The sequence below is a fragment of the Canis lupus genome, chromosome 35, assembly GCF_048164855.1.
Source record: "Canis lupus baileyi chromosome 35, mCanLup2.hap1, whole genome shotgun sequence".
In the NCBI taxonomy this organism is placed as follows: Eukaryota; Metazoa; Chordata; class Mammalia; order Carnivora; family Canidae; genus Canis; species Canis lupus.
Window position 1 is genome coordinate 3,870,770 of NC_132872.1, and position 27,636 is coordinate 3,898,405.

At 42.3% G+C, this 27,636-nt stretch overlaps 1 protein-coding gene across 25 annotated transcripts in view; it reads right to left on the bottom strand.

The window, feature by feature from the left end:
• Nucleotides 1–27,636, bottom strand: part of KALRN (kalirin RhoGEF kinase) — a 657,335-nt gene that overhangs the window by 229,722 nt on the left and 399,977 nt on the right. For all 25 annotated transcript variants that reach the window (XM_072811625.1, XM_072811621.1, XM_072811628.1 and 22 more), the window contains 6 exons: nucleotides 20,512–20,694; nucleotides 18,950–19,068; nucleotides 17,595–17,661; nucleotides 16,901–17,010; nucleotides 3,355–3,424; nucleotides 883–972 (listed from right to left, as the gene is read on the bottom strand). In XM_072811625.1, the coding sequence (XP_072667726.1) occupies nucleotides 883–972; nucleotides 3,355–3,424; nucleotides 16,901–17,010; nucleotides 17,595–17,661; nucleotides 18,950–19,068; nucleotides 20,512–20,694 (639 nt within the window). The remainder of the gene's footprint in view (nucleotides 1–882; nucleotides 973–3,354; nucleotides 3,425–16,900; nucleotides 17,011–17,594; nucleotides 17,662–18,949; nucleotides 19,069–20,511; nucleotides 20,695–27,636) is intronic.

The following is a 27,636-nucleotide window of genomic DNA, read 5'->3' on the forward strand; positions in this document are numbered from 1 at the left end:
TTGTATCCTGCATCAACCCATTTAATTCTGTTCACTTTAGAGCCACCAGGTCACCCTCTGGGGACCAGCACTACGTAGACTTATACCATCATTCACTCAGAGGATTGGATCCTCATTCTGAAGTAAGGGATCCGACAAGGCATACATACCAGGGCCGACTTCGCGCGGCTTCCACGACGGCACGAGCGCTCAGCCCTAGCTACACTTACTCTAACCTGGAAACTTTTAAAACTCAAAGTCCGGGCCACACCCAAGCCAATCATACCCGAATTACAGGGGTGGTACCTAGGAATTAGCGTTTACAAAGCTTCCCAGGTAATTCAGGTGTATAGTCAAGGTTGAAACAATTGCATTTGAGCAGGGCCTCTCAAACTTGATGGGCACCAGTCACTGGAGGGCTTCCTAAGACTCAGATTGCTGGCTTTAGCCCTAGAGAGTCTGATTCAACAGACCTGGGTCGGGGGAGGGTCCAAAATACACATTTCTAACAAGTTCTCAGGTGATGCTGATGTGGCTGCTCTGGGGACCGCACTTTAAGAACCCGTGCATCTGAGGGAGCTGTATTAGGATGTGGGAATGCAGCATCTTAACACCTGTGTTGCCATCGGTCCCCTCTCTATGTGAGATTTATGGCTGGTTCCGTTTGGTGTCGAGGCATGGAGGGCAAATATGCCTTGTCTAAAACCCCAGCGCTTGAGCTGGGATGGGGTAAAACAAAAGACAAACACTGCTTCTGGTTTTCTCCATGCTTTATCCAGGAGATAGAGGTTTGGGTGGCCAAAGAAGAAAGGAGGAATTAAGGCTAAAAACCCATTTTCCCAAAGCAGAGAAACATTTCCACAGGCTCATCAGTGGCTCAAGAAGGGAAAATCGATAGCTTACATCAAAGAAGGTGCCTGCATGCTCCAGGATCAGCTGGTTGGAATCAGGCTTGTTTTTACAGTAGGTGACGTACATCTGAAATTTGTCTGCCTGAAAAGAACAAAGGCAATAATAGATAAGCATCCATCAGTTGCTCCCTTCTGTTGAATGTGCGTGAAGGGCCCAGCAAGGGCGGTGCAGTTAAGCCCTCAGATATTGTGTGGAACAGGATTATCTGTGGCAAATGTTCTGGGCTTCTCTGGCCCATGTTCCCCTAACAAACTCTTGGATGCCTTTTCTCCTACCTGCAGGTGGAGAAAGCCTGCTGAAAGTGAGCTTATTTTAATACTAGTCTGTGCTAGAAAGAATTAGAAAAACCAATTCACACAACATATTTTGAAGTTGGACAGAATTTATTTGGGCATTATCCCTGTTTTGGATTACCTACCCTTGTGCTTCCCCTGTTGAGAAATGACAGCATTTGCTCTAAAAGCAAAAATCAATGAATGAAAACGAAGTGTGACCTCAGAGGTAGGTCTGCTTGTACCCCAAATGTCCCCATTGGGGGTAGTTTGTAGGGCATGCCAAGTGAGTATGCCATTATCTCCAACTTCCCAGAAGCAGTGGTAGGGGGAAAGGAAAGCAAGGTGACCCTTTGGGGAAGGACTTGAACAACGAGTCCTAACCAGATGGTTACTTCAAGCTAAGAACCTTGTAGCTTGGTGAAAATCCATTTCTTACTTCTCTTATGACCCTCTGGGTTAGTGCTATGTGTCCTTACTCCTGGGAAAAGGTGTGTGTATTTTGGCCGCCAAGTACCTTCCCCTTTTGTGAAATGCTGTCAGAGAACATGTGGGATGTCCTCTTCTGTGGAAGCAGCCTAGATATGTGTTAATTATTGCAGGACTCATTGTGCCAGCAGTTTTCCAAGTGCTTTTCATATATATTAACTCATCTGATCCTCCTGAGAACCCTATGCAGTGAGCTCTATCATCACCATCCTCATTTTACAGAGGTGAAAACTGTGACAATTTAAAGTTGGTTAGTAACTTTAAATTCCCACAGTTAGAAAGAGGCAAAGCCCAGGTCAGCTGACGTCAGGCTTCCTGGTCATAACCGTGGCCTTTCAATACACTGAAACAACTCCTTCTACTCTCACATGCGAATATTATGAGGCTTATGAAAGTCACCTTGGGATAATCTTTGGCGAAATGTGCATATTTTATGCAATCATCAAAGGTTTTCTGAAACCAATTTTAGGGTTTATATACTATGTGGGAGGTATTCATCATCCCTAAGACATGCTGATAAATCATACTTCTAGTTGATTATTAGGCAGATCCACAAATTGTATGAAAAAAGATATAAAAAAAATCCCTTCACTTGTTTTTTTTTCTCCGCATTGGCTATGCAAGGGATCATAAATTGTTTATCAGCATTAATATGAACTGTGCATGAGCTCGTGTATTTAGAGTTAGAAAATATATTAACCCAAATAAGATGTCAGTCTGAGACTCCTTAAGAAATCAGAGTATGCCAGGAAGAAAATGTTAAGGTTCCATGTAAAGAAAATGATTCAGGTCTTAAGTTGTGGGACTGGCTGTGACATTTGTCACATGCCAGTGGACTAGTCAACTTCCTAGGTCATCTGAATTGTTTCCATGTATAAAATATACAGCACAATATATAGCCCTGCCTATTCCATAGGCTGTTGAGAACATAAACTCTCTGAATCATGAAGACATTTTGAAAAGCAGCCCATTTTGAGTGGAAATTATAATGAGATAATTATTAAATAGAACTCCCGACCCTGGGGAAGGAATTTCACATTTAGTTGCATTTAGTATCATAGGTGGACTTCCCTGGAGACGTCTGTACTTTATCACAAACCTGAGCTCCGATTAACATGGCGTGGACATGCTAACGGAGACTAAAGTTTCCATTCATATAATGAGAACCTGGTACATTCAGCCCCGTATGTGGCCCTTGACAATAGCCCCAGGAAAGAAAATGGTTGGATGCTAATTTTGTAGGTCGAACTGGGATGGATACTCATGGAATCTGTTCTTTTCTATTAAGGAAGAAAATGTAACCAATTGTTTGGTGGATTCCTAAAGCTCTAATTCCCTAATCCTTATCTAGTGAAAAAGCAAACAAAGCAAAACCCCTGGATAGAACTGGAATAGTTCCTCGATCAAGGGTGGTGGTGATGTTCCACTCTCTTGATATCTCAATTTTAGAAAGTTCTTGGAGAACTTAATGTGGACCTTGGACACAATGTCTGAGGACTTTTCCCAAGGAGGACTCTGCTGCTTGGGGGACAGACTGCTTCTCTCAGATCTACTTCTGTCCCTCCCTAAAGTCCCTGGTCCTGTGTTAGAACGTCAGTGACACCGATCCTCAGGTCAGGCACTGAACAGTGATGCCATCCGACACCACCTGCACTCCTGGAAAGCATGGCAAGTGGGAGAAGAAGGAGTTCAGGTCAGTTACCCAGGTAACAAAGCAGTGTCCCACATCCTCAGGCAGCTGCTCATACTTCTCCAGCTCTTTGAGGAAGATGCTGCAAGGGGAGAGAAAGGCTGGATCAGACATCTCTGTATTCTGTATACCACCTCCCTCCCCACCCAGATGGTCAACCCCATAAACTCTCTATTATTTACATATGGGTTCTCCACTCTCTAAGTGAGGAATAGTTTTAAATATATTAGAACTGATTTCATTAAAATTTATATTAACCAATTAATTAGTGCCACTTAAAACTGTATTGTTTCCCTTAGGGATTTACACTTCTCAGGCTGAAGAGCAATTAAATATTACACTTGTGTTGGGGCTTTCATTTTAACTGCAACTATGAATCTATTTTTTTATATACAAGTAATCTGAACACATTGTAAGGTTTTAAAAAATATATAGTATAGATATCAAAAAGAATGAAATATCATCTATGATCCCAGAGATAAAGTGGGAACATTCTGAATCCTATAACCACTTCTTTCCAATTCTTGGCCGCCTTCTTCTACCAGCAGCTACCTTCTGCTAAAAACTCTGAGTTAATGTTTCTGAATGCAGACATCAATAGGAAAGAAAATTCAATGGAGAAATAATTACAATATATTTGAAAGCTGAATTGAAATACTACAGAATCATCTGCCATTATGGATAGCCATGCCCTTGGCTCCTTTCTGGGTGAAGAAATAATGAAGGGTTGACTAAACCAACTTCAAACTAACATGTTAAGCAACTGGTTTGAGCTCAGAGAATAAGAGCTCTAGTAGATGAGCCAGCACCACTGGAATGGAATTTGTTTTTTAAAAAATCACCCAGAGGTTTTAAAATAAAAATAATTATGACGCTGTGGGGAAACATATTGTTGGAAATGGAAGATGTAATCTTTACAAAGTGCAATTAGACAATATCTACCAAAATAACAAAAAATGCACTTATCTTGTGTTTCCGCAACTTTAATCCTGGGAAATTTCCTATGTATTTTAATTTATGTATGTATAAGAGGATGTAAACATGCGCATTCATGGTGGTACTATTCATAACAGTAAAAGGTGGCCTGTAGATGACAAAGTAACCAGTACATCCACAGAACTGGATATTACACAGCTATAAAAAAAATGACAAGGCTTTCCGTGTTTTCATATGAAAGATCTCCAGGGCAGGTTGTTAATTGGGAAAAAAAAAAGCCAGGTGTGGAAGAGCATATATAATATGCCACCTTTTGTCTAAGTAGGAAATATGTATTCTTATTTCCAACTCAAGAAATTTAATGGTCAAAGGATACAATGTCAGTTATGAAAGATAAGTCGTGAGATCCCCTATACGGCATCCTAATACCTGCAGCTAACAATATTGTGTTGTGCACTTGAAATTTGCTAAGAGGCAAGATGTTACGTTAGGTGTTCTTAGATGATGATGATGATGATGATAAAAATAATAATAATATAAGAGGGGGACGAAAGTTTCGGGAGGGAGGGAGGTGATGGATATGTCCATGGCCTTGATGATGGTGATAATTTCATGAGTATAGACTCATCCCTAAACTCATCAAGTTGTATATATTAAACATGTACAGCTTTTTACATGTCAATCATACCTCGATAAGGTGGTTTAAAAATTAGAAAGATCATTATCACAGGAAACCAAGTAAAGGAATAGGGTGGATAAAGATAGTGGTGGGTTTGACTTCTCAATCTAGATCTTTAAGTTTGATTTTTAAAATTAATTCAAAAAATAAATTAAAAGATATAAAGCAGTTCTGAATCATTGCACTACCTACTTCTATCTTTGGAAAAAATAAATATTATTGATTTGACCTACTCTGCCTGGCTCCTATTGTCCAAGCATTCTGGAAGTATCTTAAGATCCATTAATTATGGGTTCTATGCAGGTGTTCCTACCTCCCTCAATGATGTAGGAAGATGTTTTTTAGTTTTAGTCACATTTGAAAGGCTGAAATGCTGATGATTGGTGGGATCACAAATGATCTAATTTTTCGCCCACAGAAATCTTTCTGTGATAAATGGGCATTGCTGTAGTAATAAGAAAAAGCCACTTAAAAATTGGGGGGAGACTCCTGGAGGTACCCATTTAATGATAATCATCCTTCCCCTAATATGTGAATTTGAGAGCATGATTTGAATCATGGAACAGAAGTAATTATAATGCAACTCGGGCTTTCGAAATACAAATATGCAGCGCTCAAAAATCAATAAGACATATTTCCTGCTAGTTTTAGAAGAACTGCAGGTGACACATGTGTGTTTAATACGACTTCTAAAATAGAAGTAGGAGAAAATATTATATAATGCTGTAATTGAGTTTCAAACTTTTTTCTAGGTCAAAAAGGAAAACATCCTGTTTTTCCCACAGGGGAGGAGTCTGGCTCCCCACCATATCACCTCATCACTGAACTCTAAAAGGTTATGTGTTATGCGGTCCTTCTCCATGAGGAACCCTAAATGCTATAACATACAACACCTTCAGAAGTAGTTTTCCAGAAGGTATTTATTTATATGGTCACTTCTCATATTGGCCCTCAATATAAATCTCAGTGAAGACCATGAATGGAAATCCAGCTCTGCGTCATGATGGACAAAATAGAGCCTGGGGCGGGGAGTGGGATGGCCTGGTGGCAGGGGAGAAAATCTGATGGGCTATTCTAGGACAAGGCCTGGGGAAACAAAATGAGAGACTTTGAAGAAGGAAGGACCTAGAAGGAGAGAGGCCCTGGAAGAAGAGGCAGAGAGGAGAAATGGGAGAATGTGAAGGCCCCTGGCAGTTGGGATAAGCTGTCTCAGCTTGTGGAACACCTCTGCTTCCCCACTCTCAGGCTCTCACTCCAGTCCCCTAAGCTCTGACCTCCACGGTATTTACACCCTCCTACTTTAGGGTGATCAAATGATAAAACAACCGGATGAAGGCATTCCATACAGGAGATAATTCAGGGAGCGGTTCCTTCTTTCCTTGACTTAGGACCCAAGGTCGTGGCCTGGTTGCTTAAGGTTAATATTAAGCAAAGAGTGGTAATTATCCCGACACACAGAACTGATCCTTGATAATAGATGCTGAAGACAGTGCTATGAATTTTCTTTAAAATCTTGACAATCTAAATAGAGCAATACTGTGACTTTTTTGTGACAGTGACCATCACAAACCTGTGGGAGGATGCTCAGTTTGAAAATTCTCAAGAAACAAAAGCACTATAAAATGAATGAAATGGAAAGAATATTATTTCTGTAATGAATGCCTTTCTGGAAAATGAAGGTTGTAGCAGCAACTGCCACGAGTGCTACTGTTCTGTGTCTCACTTTCCTTTCCTCCCACAGCCAAGCAGATGGCAAAGAACCAGAGTTCACTCTTACTGTAGTGAAGGGGGGTCTTCCAAAGCCTCATTTTCCTCATCTTTGAATAACGACCTCATCGGGTTGTTGTGAGGATGTAATAGATGTAATAAATCCATGTGGGTAGAGAACCCATCCCAGTGCCTAGCGTACGGTAGACACTAAATAAACATTAATTCTTTAGGATCAGTGCTTCCCAATCTTAATAAATTCATACTCTGATAAACACACATACTGCGCACTCTTCCCCATTCCTAGAGACTCATTGCTAGGGAACTCACCCTTAGGGGAGCCCTTGTTGGAAAATCTATAGATTACTTTTCCCTAGAACATATCCTGGGAAAATCCTGATTGAGTGCTACAAAAATTGGATTCCATGGTCATATATCATTTAAGTTGGGAAAAGCTGGGTTAAGCTCGTCTTTTTCCCGCAGGGCTTCTAAAATCCTATAAAATGATGAGGTGTGTGATAAGTCTCCGAAGTAGGTATCATGTGTAATGCCTCTTTGCAAGTTTTGGGGGGCAGTGTCAGGCTTTGTCTCAAGGAACACTCCTGGGAAGCCCTAGTTGGTGATCCCTACACCTGGCTGTGCACTGTCCTCTGGGGTTAGGATCTGAGCCTCTGCATCGTTCAGAAAAGCTCCCTGGGTATTTCCACTGTATCAGAGACCAGCATCGGAAGGCAACTGTCTGTCCTAGATCCCACTGTGCTTCTAGTGGGCAGATCCTATAATGACTGTAGGATTCAGTTTTTTATTTAAAAAAAAATATAAAAATTAGAAAAACTATCTTGTGCTGGTCACGTCAATCCATGACTTTGAGCAAGACACTCACTACCATCTCAGTTTGATCGTTGAAGGCAAGTGGCAATATTAAACTCTATTTTGCTTTTTAATTCAAAGCTTATGAAGATGACAGATTATGTAACTCTGATCCATATCATTCCGTCTACTTCAAAGAGACATGAGGAGTTTAAATTAAAGCACAAGAGGTCACAACACTCTTCACAAATGGTGGAATATTTCACGTCGGCTCTTTTATAGCAATATCTTGGTCCTCACCATTTCAATAATTATAATGTAATGAATTGTGAGGGGGGAAAAGCAAAGCAAGTAGTTTAAGTGTGTGAATGGGATTATTTTGAAGTGAATAAGACCTTGAAAGAAATGTCAAAATCCAAGCGAAGTCATTACTCTATTAAATTAGCATGATGCAATTTTTGTGTGGTTACTTTCTGAGGAAAATGCCTCCCTCTGGCTTTGCACAGAATCTTGGGAAATGAAACCTCTAGCATTTATTGATAGAAAAGCTTCCTGAAAAAAAAAAAAAAAAAAAAAAAAAAAGAAAAGCTTCCTGAGGTTTGTGATTAAGGACTGGAGCAACAGCACCATTCCAAAGGAACCTTGAGTCATTCTGATTTTGTTATTTTCTCCAAAGGTAAATCTACGGTCCCACTGCTTCTGGAGAAGTGCATCCCCCACAGAAGGTCTCATGGTGTGGTCCAGCAGACTGCACTTTACAGGAAGGATGCAGTGTGTAATTAAAGGGGAATGTATTTGATGATCGTGTGTGTGTATTGTGTAGTGGGGTGGGGTGGTCGTGGTGGGGCATGAAGACAGGGGCTGTGGCAAGGATGAAGGAAAGAATGAATTTAGTTTCATTTAGTTTCGGTTTAGTGCCTGCCTTCGGCCCAGGGCCTGATCCTGGGGTCCCGGGATCGAATCCCATGTTGGGCTCCCTGCATGGAACCTGCTTCACCCTCTGCCTGTGCCTCTGCCTCTCTCTCTCTCTGTGTGTCTCTCGTGAATAAATAAATAAGATCTTTTTAAAAAAAAAGAATGAGGAGGATACATAAATAAATAAAGCTGAAGGTAGTGTGAGGAGAGAGCTATCAGGCTCCCTTTGCAGGAAGTCCAGGGCATTCCCTTCTTATCCGAGCAGGGCTGGGTTACTGTGTTCATACAAGCGGAGCTAGACATCAATTCTAAAGAGCCCACTTGTGACCAGACAGATTCAGAGTCTAGCACATAAGAGGCTCTAGGCTGCAAGGGCCGGGACAGCTGCTCAGCATGCTGGGGCAGCTAGGAGACCCAGGAGAGTCGTGTGCACTCCAGGGAAGGTGCGTGACTGTTCCTGCAAGTTTGATCACCTAGGCTGAGCCATGAGAGTCACCCTTCTCTGTCCCTTCATCACATACCAGGAACTTCAGCCTAGATTAGAGACGAAGGGGAGAAGTGTGCGCAAGGCTGGACTTCTACGCAGCCTATTTCCCACCTTCAGGCTCCAACCTCAGGAAGCTGTTCACCTTACTGCACTGCTACCTGTTGAATAGGTATTGCTCATATCTCCTAATTGTGTTTAATTTGTGTGATAGATGAACCAAAAAGTATCTGCATAGATATCTAACAGGTTTAATGTTAAATTAAATATTAAAAAAAACCCTAATCTCACATTTAATGTTATCCATATCCATGAATGTGCTGTTCGGCAACCAGGCACGGATGCTAGGCAGTTAGTGTGTACAGCTAAATTTAACATGGCTTTGACACAGCCAAATAAATGCTTAGACCTTATCCTGTCTTGGGTATGCCCCAACACCTGTAACCAGCACCCGTGTTGACAGCTTACAGAAAAAACAAACGAAGACAAACCACAGGTAAATTTTTATAAGGCCCATCTGATGGGTTGTGGCCTACCTGTAGTTATCCCTTATGGCATGCGTTTAGGGCCTAAGAAAAATCAGTTCTCTCCCCTCCTCTTACCCTGACATTTGAGTATTAAGAAAATGACAGTATGATGTAATAGGGAGCTCTGAAGACCTAGAATCTTTGGCTGTGCCATCAAAATAGGCTTGGGCGGGTTGCACACCTTTGTGAGCCCCAGTTTCTACAGTACAAGGGATGAGAGCAGACCTAGATTATCTTTAAAGGTTTCTTCCAGGCTTTTATACTTTGTAATTCTGTGATTTCTGTAAATGGGATAAAACTAACACCAAGGGCACTTGGAGGGGAGAAGAAGCATAGAAGGCTTAAAAGAGGCATATTTTAAGTGAGAGGAGAGGCAAAGGAGAAAGCCTGGAGGGGAGGGTGTCCTGCAGACCCAGCTGTAGGCCGCACATCCCTCCTCTCGCCACTGGGTGGAGGCAGCTCCTTGCCTTGTACCGAGGATTGACCCCACCACCACCCCAAAGTGTTTCCAGGCTTGTATTAATTTAGGGGGTGGAAGCCAGCATTAAAAAGGGGAAGGGGAAAGAGAAACAGAATCTAATCCAAAGTATCAGACATAGGATGTTATTCTGAACAACTTAATTTCCCTATTATATATATAAGCATGTGTGTCTCAGGACATAATGTATCATCTTTTTTCTCTGGTTTATGATAAAAAAAAAAAAAAAGGTTTAATAAGCACATTGCTGATTTTCCCATCCAAAATAGGATGGTAGCTCTGGAGAGGTCTGGGTCTCTATCCGTCTCTCTCCCTCCACCCCCCTAACCTCTCTAACCTCCCTGACTACTGCTTCCCTCCCCCTCCTCTTCCTCTTCTTCCCATTGTTATCCACCCACTTCACCGTTCTTGCTCATTTCTCCTCTAAGTCCGTATTTGATCCCTCTCTCCTCCCTCTCTCCTCTCCCTTCCTCCGCACCTCCCTCCCTTCCTCTGCCATCACCATTTCTGACCACAACTACCTTCACCCTCCACCTGCCGCCTACTCCACATCAGTCTCACAGGTGAGAAGATACAGTTGAACTGGAAGCAGGATGCCCAGACCTCACCCCACCCCTGACCCAGGGTTGAGAATGACTCAAAAACTCCTCCCTGTGGCCACTCTCAGCCTTCTTGCTAGACTTTGCCACTCTCCTCCCTAGAAAGGCCTTTGTTCAAGCTTCCCTCCATCATCAAGGGAGCCATTCCTGGCTACAGAAATCCTACCAGTTATTTAAATCCCATCTCGAATGCCCTCCCTCTGGGAAGCCTTTCCTATTTTTCCAGGGGAGGCTATTTTCTTTGCTCTTTTAACTGCATTTGTGCATCCCTCCACTCTGATCGCAAGTACATAAATAATTCCCAGGACTCAGGGGGCAGAGCCTGGGTTTGATTCATCACTGGGTACCAGCTCTACCTCCAGACTAGCACAGGGCTGGCCCAAGAAGGAACTCCGGGAAGATGTAGAAATGCGGGCCTGGTCCAGTTGTCCACTGGCATTTCCCACTGCTTCCTCCAGCTCTTCCTGTCCTGCTGCATACCACCCTCTGCTGCTGGCCAATCTTGGCTACCTGGTATCCTGGTAGGCTGACCCTGTCCTGGCCGATGCTTCCAGCTTAGCCTCACAAAGCTCTGGCCTTTCTCCCTCAGCCTTGTGCTGGGAAGGCTACGCTGGGAGTGCAGTGGGTAGTGGCCAAGGCCAAATCTAAGCTTCTGGCCAAGCCTGGAGGGAAGAAGTATACAGGAGAGATACCTGCCCCTGGTTATTGGTCCTCCACTTGCCTTTCCAGCCCTTGCTGATAAAACAGATCTATGTCAGGTAATTATTGGAAGGGTATGGGACCTGGATGACATACCTATGGAAGAAATGGGTTGAAGTGTTCCTCAAACTTGGGGATCACAGAGCAGCTGGTTAGATATGAATTAAACCAACAAGCTTTGGCAGTCCCAGCTGGGGGTCTATGGTGTGGGGGAAAGGGAGAAGGCAGTGACATGGAAAAACACCCCCCACCCCAGAATCTACACCTAATTTTTAAAGGGGGAGACAATGTTCCACCATTGGGTAAGTCACTGGCTTCTCTCTGGGCCTCAACATCCTTATCTAATAATGGAGATAGTTGTAATTGATGGTGAGGAAGACCCTCTGAGCCCCGACGGCAGAAATTTTATAAAAATATTATTGCTCAGACTCACCTACAAATAATAGAAAAATAAGCAAAGAGTAAAAAGTAAAGCTCAGATTTAGCAGAAGGTGATAAGCATTTTAAACAGCTCTTCTTACCAAAGCTGAAAATCTAATCATCAAGGAAAACTGAAAGTGAATACATTTTTTTTTTCTGAATTACAAGTTGTAGGTTAGTCCAAGTGGGGAGATTACATTAAAAAAATCCATTACTGTTTAGGGGATCTATTTATGGTATATATTATCTTAACTGAGTGCTCCTGGAATGCTTAGCAAAATACAATAGAAATGGGTTTAGGTCTTACGTATGTAAGTTTCATTACCTTTATAATTCTATAAGAAGATGTAGTATAAGGATGGGAAGAACAGAGGGTAAAAACTAAGTATCATTCCACTTAAATCTCCAATTTCTGTTAAAACCATTACTTAGAGGTGTTAAGTTCTATATACTGAATTGCTCTTCTTTCTAAAAATTTTGGTGCTTGAGAATTTCTCTGTTCAATATCTGTATAGACAAGGTCCTTGAGAAAGATAATACACGCACAACTAATCTTTGTTGTTATTTTTCAAAGTGATACCATTCAAAAGATCAATACTAACTAGCTGAGAAATGTAACATATTCACCATAACACCCTTGGTCTAGGTAATAATTTCCTAGTGACTCAGCTAACTGTGTCATCCAGGTAGCATCAATCTCAATCTCTTGGCTTTCCAATCTTCTTCCCTCCATCCCTTCCTCCCTCCTTCCCCCACTCTCTGGAGTATAAGTAGATAATCCAAGCTGTGCACTAGAAACAAGAGAAATGTGTTTGCTGTTAGCACATCTTTGTGAAGATGCAAATAATTGGGGTTATAAAGAAGCTTGGCATATATTCAGGTTAAAAAGTGACCATTTCATAAGTATTCCTGAATAGCAAACAGGTGTTTGGACTCTTGTATGGTACTAAAATCAAGAAGTTCCCAGGAAACTGAGTGGGAGAAATTAGAGAGAGAGAGAGACAAACCATGAGAGACTCATAACTCTGGGAAACAAAGGGTTGCAGAAGGGGAGTTGGTTGGGGGCTGGGGTAGCTGGGTGACGGGCACTGAGGAGGATACTTGATGGGGTGAGCACTGGGTGTTATATTCTATTTTGGCAAATTGAATTTAAATAAAAATAAATAAAATGTAAAATAAATAAAAATAAAGAGACCCAGACAAAAAAAAAAAAAAAAAAGAGAAGTTCCCAGGAAGTTAATCTCCAAAATATATAAAGAATTTATATAACTCAACACCAAAAAACTCCCAAACAATCCAATAAAAAAATAGGCAGGGGACCTTATTAAATATTTTCCAAAGAAGACAGGGCCAACAGACAATATGAAAAGGTGTTCAATATCACTGATCATCAGGGAAATGCAAATCAAAACCACAATAAGGTATCACTCTGCACCTATCAGAATGGCTAAAATAAAAAAAAGACAAGAAATAACAAGTGTTGGTGAGGGTTTGGAGAAAAAGGAACCCCTATGCTGTTGGTAGGAATGTAAATTGCTGTAGCCAATATGGAAAACCATATGGAGGTTCCTCAAAAAATTAAAAATAGAAATACCATATGATCCAATACTCCACCACTGAGTCTTTACCCAAAGAAAATGAAAACACTAATTTGAAAATATATATGCACCCTGTGCTTATTGCAGCATTATTTACAATAGCCAAGATAAGGAAGTGATCTAAGAGTCTGTCGACAGAGGAATGGGTAAGGAGGATGTGCTCATACACACACACACACACACACACACACACACACTGAAATATTACGAAGCTGTAAAAAAAGGAGGCAATCATGCCATTTGTGACCACATGGATAGACCTAGAAGATATTATGCAAAATGAAATAAGTCCGATGGAGAGAGACAAGTATGATTTTACTCATATATGGAGTCTGGAAAAAAACCCAAATAAATACACAAACAAAAAGTAGAATCAGACTTGCAAATATAGAGAACAAACTGATGGTTGCCCTATGGAGGGCTATGGGGAGATGGGCAAAATGGGTGAAGGGAAGTGGGAGACATGGGCCACCAGTTGTAGAATGAATAAATCACAGGAAAAAGGGCACAGCATAGGAATATAGTCAATGACACTGTAACTGTGCTGGATGGTGGCAGACGGTATGGCTCTGGTCAGCAGAGCATAATACATAATACATAAACCCAGCAAATTACCATGTTGCACACCTGAAACTAATGTAACATTGCAGGTCAACTACACACAAATTTAAAAATATTAAAAATCATAAAAAAAGAAGCCCCCAGGAAACCCCTTCATTCAGATATTATTTTGCTATTAAGGTTATAATTGTTAATGTTCTGGTAGCGATGGGGAAAAAAATCATCTCTAATAGTTTTCCCTATTTTGTGACTCTCACAAACAGAAGACTGAATTATGACTTCAACGGCACTAGCCATAAGTCTGCAAAGTGTAATTTTATTTTTAGTCTGTGTGTCCGTTCATCCATCTATCCACCCAACAAATAGCTACTTAGAGTGTATCGTGTGCCAGAGTGATGCAGTAAAAGACATGGGTCTTTTATGGAGTTCGCATTTGCTGCATTTTCAAAGTTGCCTTCATTGCCATTTCCTCTCTTATTTATTAGAGATTTTAGAGGTGTTACGCTTTTTCCAATTAATCAAAATTCGTATGGCATAAGGAGAAAGCACATACTCTGAGAAAGCTCTTACTCTCTGGATCCTTTGGATTATTAATACCCAGCTTTATTTCCTTGGATGTTCCCTTAAATTGTGAATAATTTAAAACATTAATTTTTTTTTTTTGGTGGAGAGCAAAAAAATTCTATATGCATTGCAGAATTCCTTTCTTTTTAGTGCAGAATATACAACACAGTGGCTGTGTTGGCCTCTCTATTGGGATAGAGCATCACTGGTATCAATACTAAGTAGCCTTGACCACTATGATTTTGGGGGTCACTTTGTTTTGTTTTGCAGTTTATCTGTCTTCTTTTACTTTATGCTGGTAATATCAGACTACTTGCTCAAGTTCTTGACTTTTATTTACTGCTTCTAAGTTGCTAAGGTCTTAGAAATGATCTTACCATCTAACAGGATTGTTAAAGTGGCTGTAAAGGAGAATAGAAAGCTGTTTCTGTGAAAAGATAAGAACTTTATCTTTGTGATATCTCTTTTGATTGCTCAGAAGCTGGTCTTTATTTTCTTCTTGTTTCTCTATAATGTTATAAATAGACAACATTTGCTGGGGACCCGTGTTCTCGACAATTAAATTTATTGCTCTACAGAATGTAGCATTCCGCATGGACTAACCTTTTTTTTTTTTAAAGGGGCTTCTTAGAACTATATTTTGCCACTGGTAGCTATTTCAGCTATTTAAAAACTACTAAACTGCTTACTATGGTTTACTAAAGCGATATCATGAAACAAGAGTAAGAGGTAGATTTTTTGTTATAATTGGTCTATTGTTACAGTTGTACATGAATAGTCTTTTCCCTATATATTGATTTGGTAAAAGCAGGGCTTCCTGGAAGTGCATGCTGTGATCCCTAGACTTCTAGACTGCGTCATTTCCGTAAGAATACAGGGAAAGTGAGACTTGTTGGCTAAAATCCCAGAGACCACACATCAAGAAAAGTGAAAGTACCATGCCTTACTGCTTACCAGACCAACGTCTTCTCAGACATCCTGAGGGAGATGGGATAATGCTGAGTGGGACTCAGAGGAGAGAACTGGAATCAGTGGTCAAGAGTGGCTTTGGCTTTACTGGGATCTTATTAAAGAGACACGAGGAGAGAATATTTCTGGAGATTTCCAGACAAACCAAATGAAGAGTGCTAAAATTTGTGATTAAAAAAAAAAAGAAAAAGACTGGAAACTTTTATTAAGTATTCCAGCAAGTCAGAAGGTTTTTTTCCCCTAGAACTCACTGGTTTCATAGCCTGAAGAGTTAACATGTCATGGAAGCTACATATTTTATGTTCTCTTAAAATTGATGCCATTTGATGACATAAGAGGGTATTAATCATCAGGACCTGATAAGAGAAGAGTGGCTCTCCATGTCTTATGCAGAGCTCAGGATCATTTTATACCTCATTCTTGCTTGTTCTTAGTCGTTCCTAGCAAAGGGCCCCATACTGAGTTCTTATTTTCTACAGCTGGGCTGTCCATCTGGTAGCCACTTGCCATCTAAATGTACTAAATTGAATAAAATTAAAGATTGAGTTCTCAGCAGCACAGGCCACATTTCAAGTGTTGGGTAGCCACATGTGTCTAGTGGCTATTAGACTGAAGAGCAGAGATGTGAAATATTTCCATCACCACAGAAAGCTTCATTGGATAGTGCCGTTCTAGAGTCTTGCCTCACCTGTACCCATGGTCTCATGAGGAAATCTTGGGGCTGGCAGTTTTATCTCTGACATCTTAAGTTGGGAAATGCCTGGATGAGCCTGACCGTAGGACTTCCTCCGAGTTGAATCCTACAACGCTGAACCTTTACCGCTTGGCCCCTCTCTGCAGCAGGGTCCCCAGGGAGCTCTAGGACTTTATACCAATACTATTCCTGTGTCATCAGATTCCCTCTCTTTGTATTTTGCAAACTGAGTTATTTCCACCAGTTCACTATGTAACTAACCAACCAATGTTCTTGGTGACTCCGTTAGCAATGAAACATGTTTAGTATGTTGTGGAAAAGACACTTCAATTGGGAGCTGGACAAAAAGAATTGTTATGCTTTAGAGCTCGCTCCGTGGTTCTACTCATCTCAACAAGACATAGAGGGCCAGTAGACATTCTCCCCATAAGCTGTCAAGAAATGTGCTCCGTTAGGTATTTTGATTATCTGTCTGTATGTTCACATGTTTTTGTTTTGGTTGAGAGTGGAGATGATGAGGTAGCTGCGGAGGGAGAAAGTATTTAGGTTGAAATAAAAACTTCAATGGAGTTTGAAACCCAAGCCCCACAGGGCAGAATGATTAGCTTTCGATGAATTCTAGTCTCAGAATTTCCCAGTTTTACTGAAAAGACTCTACTTTTAGTTCCTCGGAGCTTGGTTATCATTCTGATTGGATATGAAGGTGTTACCTGTAGGTCCCTAAGGAGCTGGGGATGGACAGTGCTGAATCCTTGACTTCGCTCTACACAAGCGACTCTGGACAACTGACTTAGAAAATTTACCAGGTAAAATTACCAGGTGGGATTTACCAATCAGCTTTGATCCACTTGTTGGGAAGCCCTGCCGATGGGTATCTGTGGCCCTCAGTATGCTCTGGGAAACCCTCCACCAACCTACTTGTTATGAAAATCGTAGATCTCCTGGATGTTGCCAAAGATGATGTGCTCTTTATTAAGAATCCCAGGGGGGATCTCCTCCACGCCACTGGTCATCTCCCACAGGTAGGTCTGTAAGACAGCAGCAGCCTCATCACTGGCAAGTACTACCAAATGCAAACAGGTCTTCATTCATACTAGAGAGGTAAGACTCCGACTGGGCTTGCATGTGCGGTGTGAAAAGTGAGATGGTAAATACACAAAATGGGAAGGAAGAAAACTCAAACGTTCCATTATCTTCAGCTGTTGCCAGGGAAACTCATGTCCTGAGCTTCAGCAAAACACAAAGCTCCCGTTCCTCTTATTGATTAAATGTGTGTGTGTGTGTGTGTGTGTTGGAGTGTGTCGGGTGGGGCGGGGGGGTGGGGCGTGGTGGAGGCCTAGATCTGCAGACCCAACTTAAGTTCATTGACTGTGTCATGGTTTTTATTTCGAATTCAAGTCTTATATACGTTTTTGCTGGGTCCAGCTCCAGTCTGAGAAAAGTTTCTTTTCAAAAGCACTTTTCACTCCCATGCAATTACTACTGACTCTGTTGGCTTTTATTTGTGAAGCTCTGGGAGAGACAAAGAGGACTGAGCTTCTCTCAAGGACTTGATGCTGGCAAGGCTGTCATTTTTCCAAGATAGCTGTGAACTGATTACCGCAAGACTTACCTCTAAGCACTCATGTAAGTCCCTTACATAAGCCTTCTCTGTCTGCAGTAATTCAGCCATAATGAATCTAGGAGAAAACAAATGGGCGTTTAGTTGGTTCAAGATCTAATACCCCCCTTCCTTCAAACTTTGCTTCCCTACCCTGGCATTTATGACATTCCCCAATGACCCATTTTTCTATTTCACCAACAAGAAAGGAAGAGTCCTTTCTTGAAAACTCTGCCTCTGAGTATTATCCTCTGAGTCCCTGTCACCTTGATGATTTGCTCTGTATCCCTCCAGCATGTTTGTGTTCAGCTAGTGCCATATTCTCTCCCTTTTCAGCCCCGGTTCCACCACTTTGTGACGCTGTGCTAACATGTGTTCGCAGTTGCATGTGTGTGCTTGCATGTGTGCACAACACGCAGCACCATTCGTGTTCATTCCCACCAGCGGGGCAGCGCGACTCTCAGCTTCCCGCATTTCCTTCACACTCCTGGAATGATGACTGCTGTTCAACAGAACTGCTGACTTACACCAGAACGGTTTGCAGAACCATCACTTAAACCAGGTGTAAAAGCCAGGCAGAGATGCCCAAGACACCACCACGGACACTGAAGGTTAGCGAACTTTTTTTGTAAAGAGCTAGGTGGGAAGTACTCGTGGACCATTAAGTCTCTGTCACACCTACTCCACTTTGCTGTTGGAATGTGAAAGGAGCCATGGACAATATGCAAAAAAAAAAAAAAAAAAAGAATAGTAAGTGTGGCTGTGTTCCAATGAAACTTTATTTATGGACACAAAAGGGTTTCACCTAATGTTCACATTGCAAAATATTTTTCTCCTGGTATTTTTTTCAACCGCTTAAAAATACAAAAAAGTAATTTTTCACTTACAGACTATAGGAAGGGGAGGGGTCACATGTGGCCTGTGGCCCAGGATTTGCTGACCTCTGGCCTGGATTACCCTGAGCGCTTTGCCACTCTTCTTAACGGGGCTCGCTTACAACCTAAACTGGTGTGCGTGAAGCGGAGCATGCAATCACAAGCAGAGCACGAGTTAACAATGTTGTGACTGCTCTTCGGTATCCCTTAAAGAAAAGCTTGTGCTCCGCATCTGCAAGGAGAAGTCTCCCTTCCTCTTGGGCCCCTGAACAACACAATGTTCTCGGTTTGTAAGATGGACAAGGCTCACTGTTTCTACTCTCCAACGCTCTATAAGTTTTGATTACTGTGAAATGTGGGTGGAAGCAACATGTCTGTCCATTCCAACTTCTGTGAGTGGACACATTAAGCTGTCAGAGGGATATGTAGCAGTGAAAACCAAGCATAGTCATGAGGAGTTTGCCAATTGGGTAGAAGTTCCCCAAAACATACTCTTTCTTCCGGGCTGACTTCCGCTTCTCTTCATTGACTTCGTGGTTGGCGTCCCGTAGCTTGACCTCACGATCTGAAAGGCTTGCTGGGATGATGTCCAGCTCCAGGTCCTTATTGTCCTACACAGAGAGATCCCAGAGGTCACCTTGGAGATGCTTTGGGAGAGGAACTCATCAGAGTTAGGGGAGGCAATAGAAGGCAAAAAGAGAGAAAGATAAAATGGAGCAGGTGAAGAAGAGAGGGAATCCAACACATGGCCACGTACAAGTCCTCTTCTTCATGGAATAGTTCTTTTTTCCCCAAATAAGAAATATATAAAATGTTCAGGTCAAATGGTGAGGGCTAATATTCACAGCAAGGAAAAATAAGAAACACATTTAATAATTAGTGTCACGTTTCCCCGAGGACTTTGGTCCTGATTAAATCTAAATGCACACACATACACACAAAAATATTAGTCTAAGATTGGTTATTAACCATTAAAATAGATGTAGGACAGAAACACATAAAGACATAAGAAAACTTCCATTTGTCTAGGGAAAATAATAAAAGCCAATATTTTTATTTAAACAAGCAATTTCCCTTAGAAATAGAAAGCTAAATGATACAATTATTAAATATTTGTCAATCCCTGCTTATTTCAACCACTGCTTTGTATTTATACAGGATGGAAACCTTTAGAAAAAAATCTCACAGTTTAAAGCCCAGGGGAGGTGTTATTATTTCCCCCAATTTTAGTGGTTTGAACCAGTTCACTCTTTAGTCTGTTCTGCTTCAGAGCATCAGCCTATTTAAAGATTTAAGAATTAGAAATCCTAGGATTAAATTGCCAGCCTATATTTAGCTCTTAATTCATAGGTTACTGACCTCTATTACAAAGGAGAGATTAAAAGTCAGTCTTTCCTTGATTCTTGGCAAATAGTACCTCTTTTCAGTTGAAATGTCAAATAGCCTTTGCACAATCACATCTCTTATTCTTGAAAGAACACTATTATACAGACAGGGGACCCAACATTTGCTGATTAACATAATTGGGTGGAAGATGGTACTGATGAAGCCAAGGTAAAGGGTTTAGTCCTCAAAACCAACAGTTAACTCTACACATAGAAAAAACTCTGTTCTGGGAGCACCTGGGTGGCCTAGGTTGTGATCCTGGGGTCCTGGGATCAAGCCCCATATTGGGCTCCCCGATGAGCAGAGAGCCTGCTTCTCCCTCTTCCTCTGCCCCCTGCTCATGCTCGCTCGCTCACTCTCTTTCAAATGAATAAACAAAACCTTTAAAAAAAAAGAAAAAAGAAAAAGAAAAACTCTGTTTGCAGCCATGGACCCCACCCTTGGCCAGCCAATTTTGCCATATAGCACTAATCAGAAGGGGCTAGAAGTCAATGGCTCACCAAGATCCATTCCTTCCACTAGAAAAGTCGCACAAGACAAGTGTTCTAGGGGTCAATAGCTCAGAAAGACTGCTGTGGAAAGCCTAGCTCCTTCCACGGTAATGAGAGCAGCGGTGCTGAGAGAGATGAGAAGGGAGGATGTCCCAGCTGGGCAACCCCCATACCTACCTCTGTGTTGACGCCCAGGGCTTTCTCCAGGGAGTACCGGTACTTTCCCATCCTCAAGGAAAAGTCTCTGTAATGCTTGTCCACCGTGGTCACCCATTTCCTGATCTCTGTGGCGTGAATGTGACCTTTCTCCACAAAGCTATCAGCCAGTTGAATCAGAAGCTTCACCTTCTCCTTTGTTTGCTGTCCCAAAAGATGATCCTAAATTACTAGATTACATTTATTCTCATGGCCCTTCAGTCCCATCCCCCTTTGCTTCACAGCAGCCACAGATACCTCACTGCCTGCCTGGGTGTGTAGCCCAGGTCTGTCACTTACTAGCTGGAAGGTCTTGAACAAATTACTTAAATCCCCTATGCCTCAGTTTCCTTATCTGCAAAAGAGGGATCCCAATACTCCTCCATCATAGGGTTGTTGTGAACATTTCATGAGGTGACAATGCGGAATGCTCAGAGCAGTGCCTAGGGGGGCTGCGCTCACATTAAGAGCTCAGGAAGCAATACATGTTAGCCATCATGATTACGGTAAGGAGCTCGTACATTAATACTGTCCTTTATCAGGTCACAGAATATGTTAATATCACATCTGAGACTCATTTGAGTCTTAAAGCATCTCGAAAAGGTGGGTGGAAGGAGGTGGTGTGGGTCTCTCTGAACCACAGATGAAAAAAGCCGAGGCTTAGAGAGGTTTGGGGCTTGTCCAAGTTCATACCATCTGTAAGTGATAGAGCCCGTTGGCTTCTGGACCACAGTGACTAGTTCTCTCCCTTCACTGTACTGGCCTGGAGTAGGCTTTGTCAACAGCTAAGTTGGCACAGGCCAGGACCTAAAGAAATCTAATTAGCAGATTTAAGACAAAAGTCTGTCCCTTTCGCCATCAGGATCTTGTCTTTAGTTTCAGAGAGAGAGAAAGAGAGAGAGAGAGAGAGAGAGGGGGGAATAGAGAAGATTAATGAAGCCAGTATCTATTATGGGGCTAAGTAAGGTGGAGTTCTGATGTGTATTGGATTAATTTCATTTCTAGCAAGGGTTTGTTCAATACCTACTCTCCATACCACCGTGCAGAGGGCTGTGGGGACAGGCTTGGGGGATAAACAAAAGAAGAGAAAAAGATACTTATTTCCCCCAAAGAGCCCATATCTCTAAAGGGGACAGGACTGTCATGCAGAGTGGTTAAATAACTGAGGGCATTATGAAATTGAATGTCAACATAAGAAGTATGCAGAGTTAACACTTCGGGAATTTTAAAACAGGAAAAAAATGAAGGTGGGCTGGCATGGGCAGGAAGGTCCTATGGGGAGGTGGGACTTGCGTTGTGTAAGATATAGAAACAAAGGAGATATTTGAAGAAGTAAACACTTGCTCATCTTGTAGCCTAAGGTTGGGTTTTGAAACTCCAAGATCAGGGAAGCTTGATTAATTTTGAGAAAAAGGAAAGAATATTTAAATGATATTCTGAGAAGTAAAGTTATCTTTTATGGTGGAGGAGAGGAGATCCAAGTTTTGGATCCTGCTAAAATCTAGATAACTGAGGGGAACTGAGTCAGAAAATCCCTGGAGCAGGGATTAGAAGAGACAGAAGCTCCTGCCTGTATTCCATCCTCCTCCCTCACTTTCCAGGCTCATCTATGGACCTTACACAAGAGACTGACCCTCTCCAGAAATGTCAGAAAGGGACAGCTTCTGACCAGAAAAGCCAGCAAGGCCTGGGAGAGGTAGGCTCCAGCTCTCCAGCAACTTGCCTGAGTGTCTCCCAACTCAGGACAGCGGCTGGTACCCAAGCTGGGAGACAAGGGACTGGAAGAGCTTTGTCATGAAGGAAAAAAGGTGGGTTTGAGGATAAGAGAAGCGTCTCCTTAGCCACCATAAGGCAAAGAACACAGCACTGGGAATTGGTTAAGAAAAGATCCCTGGAAGCCTAAGGACTTCATCTCATGGCATTTAGGGTTTTTCTGTCCCCCCCACCACCCCAAAAACAACTGTTAAAAGGTCTATTTATTTAAAACAGAGATTAATTTTTTTGCAGCTATAATCAAGAAATCTTCATGTAAAACTCTTGAAAATATGCATTTTCTGCTCTCAGTAAGGAGACTTCAGCATGAAATGAGAGTTTTACAACCAGCTGGTGGCAGGAGCCCTACAGGCAGCTCCATCACCAGAAATCATCTCCTGAAACACAGAAACTGTAATTCAGATGCAATAAGGAGAACGGTTTGTGACCAAGAGTATTCCAGATAGGTGTGGAACCTGGAGGAGCAAATGGACAGTAAGTTGGGCAGTGTAGACAAGCCCTCCCCACGTGGCCTCACCTACCTTTGTGACTGTCACCATGTTCTCCGTGGCCCCTAAACATCAGCCAACCGAACCTCCCATGGCCCTCCTGCTGTGATGAGTGGTTCCTACTCATCCCTGCTTTCTATCCAATGGCTCTCTTTCATTCCTTTCCTCCGCACAAGCTGAGTGGGGGATGCCCCTTCCAGTGTCCCCACACGGCCACACATGTACCCCTACTTCGGCATGTATCACACTGAGATACTTATGTGTCTCCTTCATTAGACCATGCACTTCTAAAAGATAAGTGCTAACATCTTATTCATTTGTAATTCCAACGTCTAGAAAGTAGCGGGCATACCATGAATGTTGAGTACATGAATTAGTGGGTAAATACTGTGTTTGGAGGTAAGTAAGGCTGGACCAGCAAGAGTTGAGAGTTTATACTGGGAAGAATGAGATGAAAAAATCGGACTCATACACTGGACCCCCCCCCCAAGGCACCTACTGAGAGTAGTCTGAAGTGATTTCTTATACACAAGTGACCAGAGGGGCACCATGTGACCTGCCACATGCTTGGCCACAGCTGATGAGATCAGAGGTAAAAACACATCTCAGTGGGGCAGCCCATCAATATGCAGCCATTGCCTTCTGTGGCAGCCCGGCCTAGAATCTCTGTCTGAACAGGGAGAGTTAAAGTTCTTTTTCTGGGGACTTCAACAGCAGAGGGCAGTGAGTAGGTGGTGCAGGGTAGAAGTGAAAATATAGAAGCAGACACGAGAAGAGAAGGGCAAGCTGAATCATAGGAACGGTGATAACATATTCCTGATCCCCCGTCATGAGATGACCAGACAGTGGGGTTGCTGAACTGCCCTTGGTCTAGCTTTCATGCCCTTTCTTGCTCTGCACAAGAGGCCGAATCATTCAGATTTTCTTGGACTCCTGGGAGGTCCAGCCATGGCTTCTCTCTTCATTGCCGCATATAGACATATACCATCTGGTTTGAAACTCAAATCTTGCCACCAAAACAGAGTAACTTATCTGAGACTGACAAAATGGGGGTCAGATTGCAGAGGCTTCTGAATGGTAGGGTCAGAAGAATGGGTGTGATCTTGTGGACAAAAGGGAGTCTTTAGGGGATGTAGTTCATTTGGGCCTGGAAATCTCGAGGAGACAAGTCTCTTATCTTGAGCTTCATGGGTCCCCTCCCGTGTGTTTTGCTCTTTCTGTTTTGAATTCTATGTAATCTGCTAGAAAAGAACGGGTCAGTAGTTCTATTTTTCTTCTTCCCTCCCCCCTTCTCTTCCTTCCTTCCTGTGATCAGTTAATATTACACCATCTTTCCCTTATCAGTGAGCCTTACTCTGACTATAGTTTGTCAGAAGCCCTTTCAGTGTCTTTTGCATATTATCACAAGTCTGTAAGATTTAGCCTTCTTGATAGAGTTCTTATAATCTCGTTGCAATCTTCCAATCTGCCTTTCATTGCGGGTATTCCTTGTCTTTATTGATATACTGCTTGTAGATATGAACTTATCAAGCTCCCTGATGTGGGCAAACAGCCATAATTCCTCCTGAGTCTCAGAAACACAATGCCCACCTTTTATCTGAACTGTTCAGATTCTACTTTTCTCATTGTAAGGCACCTGACAGCCCAGTTGTCCCCTTTCCTCATGGCCTGAATTCCTGAATTAGCTAATTTAGTTCAGATCAGGTTCCAGTCACTTTGTTACCACTTAATTCTCTTTTGTTAAGAAGAATTAAATCCAATTTATCTCATATAGCTTCTTTCACTGTCAGAGAGAAAATGACGAGTCTGAAAAAGTGTTCTCTCGACCTCATCACTCATTGGGAGATGTTCATCAAAACTCTGATGGGATATCACTTTAGACCCTCCAGGGTGGCAATATTAAAAAGACGAATGATCACAAGTGTTGGGGAGGGCGTGAATAAGTCAGAACTCTTGTACACCACCAGTGGGGATGTAAAATGGCACAGCGACTTTAGAAAAGAGTTTTCGGCAGCCCCTCAAAGAGTTAAACAGAGTCACCATATGGTTCAGTCATTTCACTCTTAGGTATAGAGCTAAGAGAACTGAAAAGATATGTTTACACAAAGGCCGGTACACAAATATTCACAGCAACATTATTCATGGTAGCCAGAAACTGAAAACAGCCCAAATGTCCATCGACTGATGAATGGATAAACAAAATGTGGTGTATCTTTATTATGGAATATTATTCAGTCGTACAAAGGAATGAAGTACAACTTAAGGAGGGCACTTGATGGGATGAGCACTGGGTGTTATACTATATGTTGGCAAATTGAATTTAAATTAAAAAATTTTTAAAAAGGAACGAAGTACTGACACAGGACATGGATGAACCTTGGAAACATTGTAAGTAAAAAAAAGACACAAAAGACCACATATTATATGATTCCATGATTCTGTTTATATGAAAACTCCAGAATAGGCGAATTCACAAAGAAAGAAAATAGAGCAGTGGTTCCAGGGCTGAGGAGAGGAAGGAATTGGGAACGACTGCTAATGGGTACGGGGTTTGTTTGGGGGGCGATGAATATGTTCTGGAACAAGGTAGTGGCAGTGGTTGCACAGCCTTGTGAATATACAAAAACCACGCAATTATAAAAATGGAAAAACCAAAGAACCTAAAAAAAAAAAAAAAGTTTTGCTATTAGAAGAAATCGATTTCTTCCAGCTGTCAAGATGATTAAGCTTTCCTATCATCATGTGCCTCGACCCCTCGTAAATTTTGAAACCCACATTAGGAAAGTACCTTGTGTACTCTCCTAACTGGCTTTTCTAGGCCCACCACGATAAGAAAAATGGTATCCTCATATCCCCACCCAAATTCTCTTTATGTGATTTTTATTCTTATACTTGTGGACTGCTATGTAGCAAGTACCTTTTTATATCCAGTGTTTCTTCTACTTGATCTGCATCTTTGGAGCAGAGTATAATAATTCAATATACTCCATATGTTCTATTGCCTTATTTAGTCATGAGGGCCACCATATTTACTCGCTTGTGGTTTAAGGTCAATTTAGTTTCCAATTCAAATTCACTTTCCTGGTTACAAGGATTACAATCAAAGATGGCTGGTTAAAAGAGGCTTGCCTCAGGGAAGTGGGGCTGGAGTGGGACTGGAGGCTATCACCTTTTATCAGAAAATCTTTGGCTGGATTCATTATCCTGCAGATAGCCTAATAACAAACAGCCCCAAGCCTTGGGACATGTCAGATTGGAAAATGAAACTTCATTACAGAGTTAAGTTAGGCAGGAGAGAGAACAGAGAGAGCAAAAGCAAGAGAATCATATTAAATATAGATTTGGGAAAGGAAATCGTTGAAATCTACTCAAACCTTTTCCCCCCATGTTCACAAATATCTGCAGCCTCTCTTCAATGCACGATTCAGTCAAGTAAGTGAAAAAAGCCTGGCTTTTATCCTTTGGGCCCTTGCTGGCTGATATAGGAGATAACATCCTGGAGAACAGGATGGTTCAGGGCAGGTCCCTTAAGGGTTGTGCAGACAACAATGGCTGGAGTGTAGGGATGGGTCAGATCACAGCCTGGGGTGTTGCCAGGATCACAGAGGAGGAGGCACTCCAGTAGAAAGGTGGGCTCTTTATAAAAGGTACAAACTAGAAGGAAGGAAAGGACATTCTACGCAGAAAAATAGTATAGAAAAGGTACAGAAGCAAGAAAGTATATGATGTATCTCTCAGAGGGTAAGAAAATACATCCATTCAGCTGGAGCATGATATTTGCACGGAAGAAGGATGAAGATAGTGCCATTGTGGAGGTTGTGGGCCTGAAGGTCCTGGCGAAACACTGAAGTTCTTGGAGTGGGTGGTAATATGACCCACCCTGTATTTTAAAGATGAACAACAACGATGAGCAGGATGGATGGGGAGGGAAGGAAAGGCCACAAGCATGGAACCCAATTACCGCGGTTACAACGTGAATGGAAAAAAGGAGAAGGATAGGAAGAAGGTTTTTTAAATGGACTAAAGAATCCTCTACATTTCCACTTAGGTTATGAACAGATTCTGATCCTAAGGAGTTCTACTACAATCCATCTTATGTGGGTGGGAACGCCAGTGGATCTGATACCATTCAGCTTGTTAATGGTTTATTATTGACACTCTTTGGAGAGGGAACGATGACACAACGGGGGTCATTCAAAAGCTATTTTCATTTGGCTTTGGGAAGAGATCTGTGCATCTGCCACCTTCCCGTGCTGTTTGCTCTAGCTGATACCGAAATGAGTCTCTTATCCAAACTGACAGCTTTCCACGTTGGATAGAAAGGCCCCAGAGCTCACAGGTTTGCAGGGGAAGCTCTCCCATGATCAAAAGTTTGCCGTGTAGGATTCATAAAGTGAATAACCAGTTCTGAAGCATCAGTTCAGGGATGAGGCGAAGGGCCTAACTTTGTTAGCAAACTAGAGGAAATTTGCCTTCGTGTCAGAGGGATCCCTGGGGAGGATAGGCATTAGTGCATCCCCCCCCCCATCCCCACCCCTGCCCTGCCATGACCCCCACAAAAGCAGCTCTCATCCGGGAAGAGCATCTGCCATGTGAGGAAGTGATGCCAAGACAGGCTCCTCCGTGGCAGGGAGCCCAGTGTGAGGGACGAGGATGCTACAAAGAGCGAACTGAGACAGATCAGATTTTCATTCAAATCCAAGGGTCCTCAGGTCAAATCCCGGCTGTGAAAACACATTTTCTCCTACGATAGCATTTCCTGCCTCAGTGTGAATGGGGATGGGAGGGTGTGGGCCATGTGCACCAGTGCACATTTTGTTCCCCAGAGACCCCAGCCTGGCTCGTT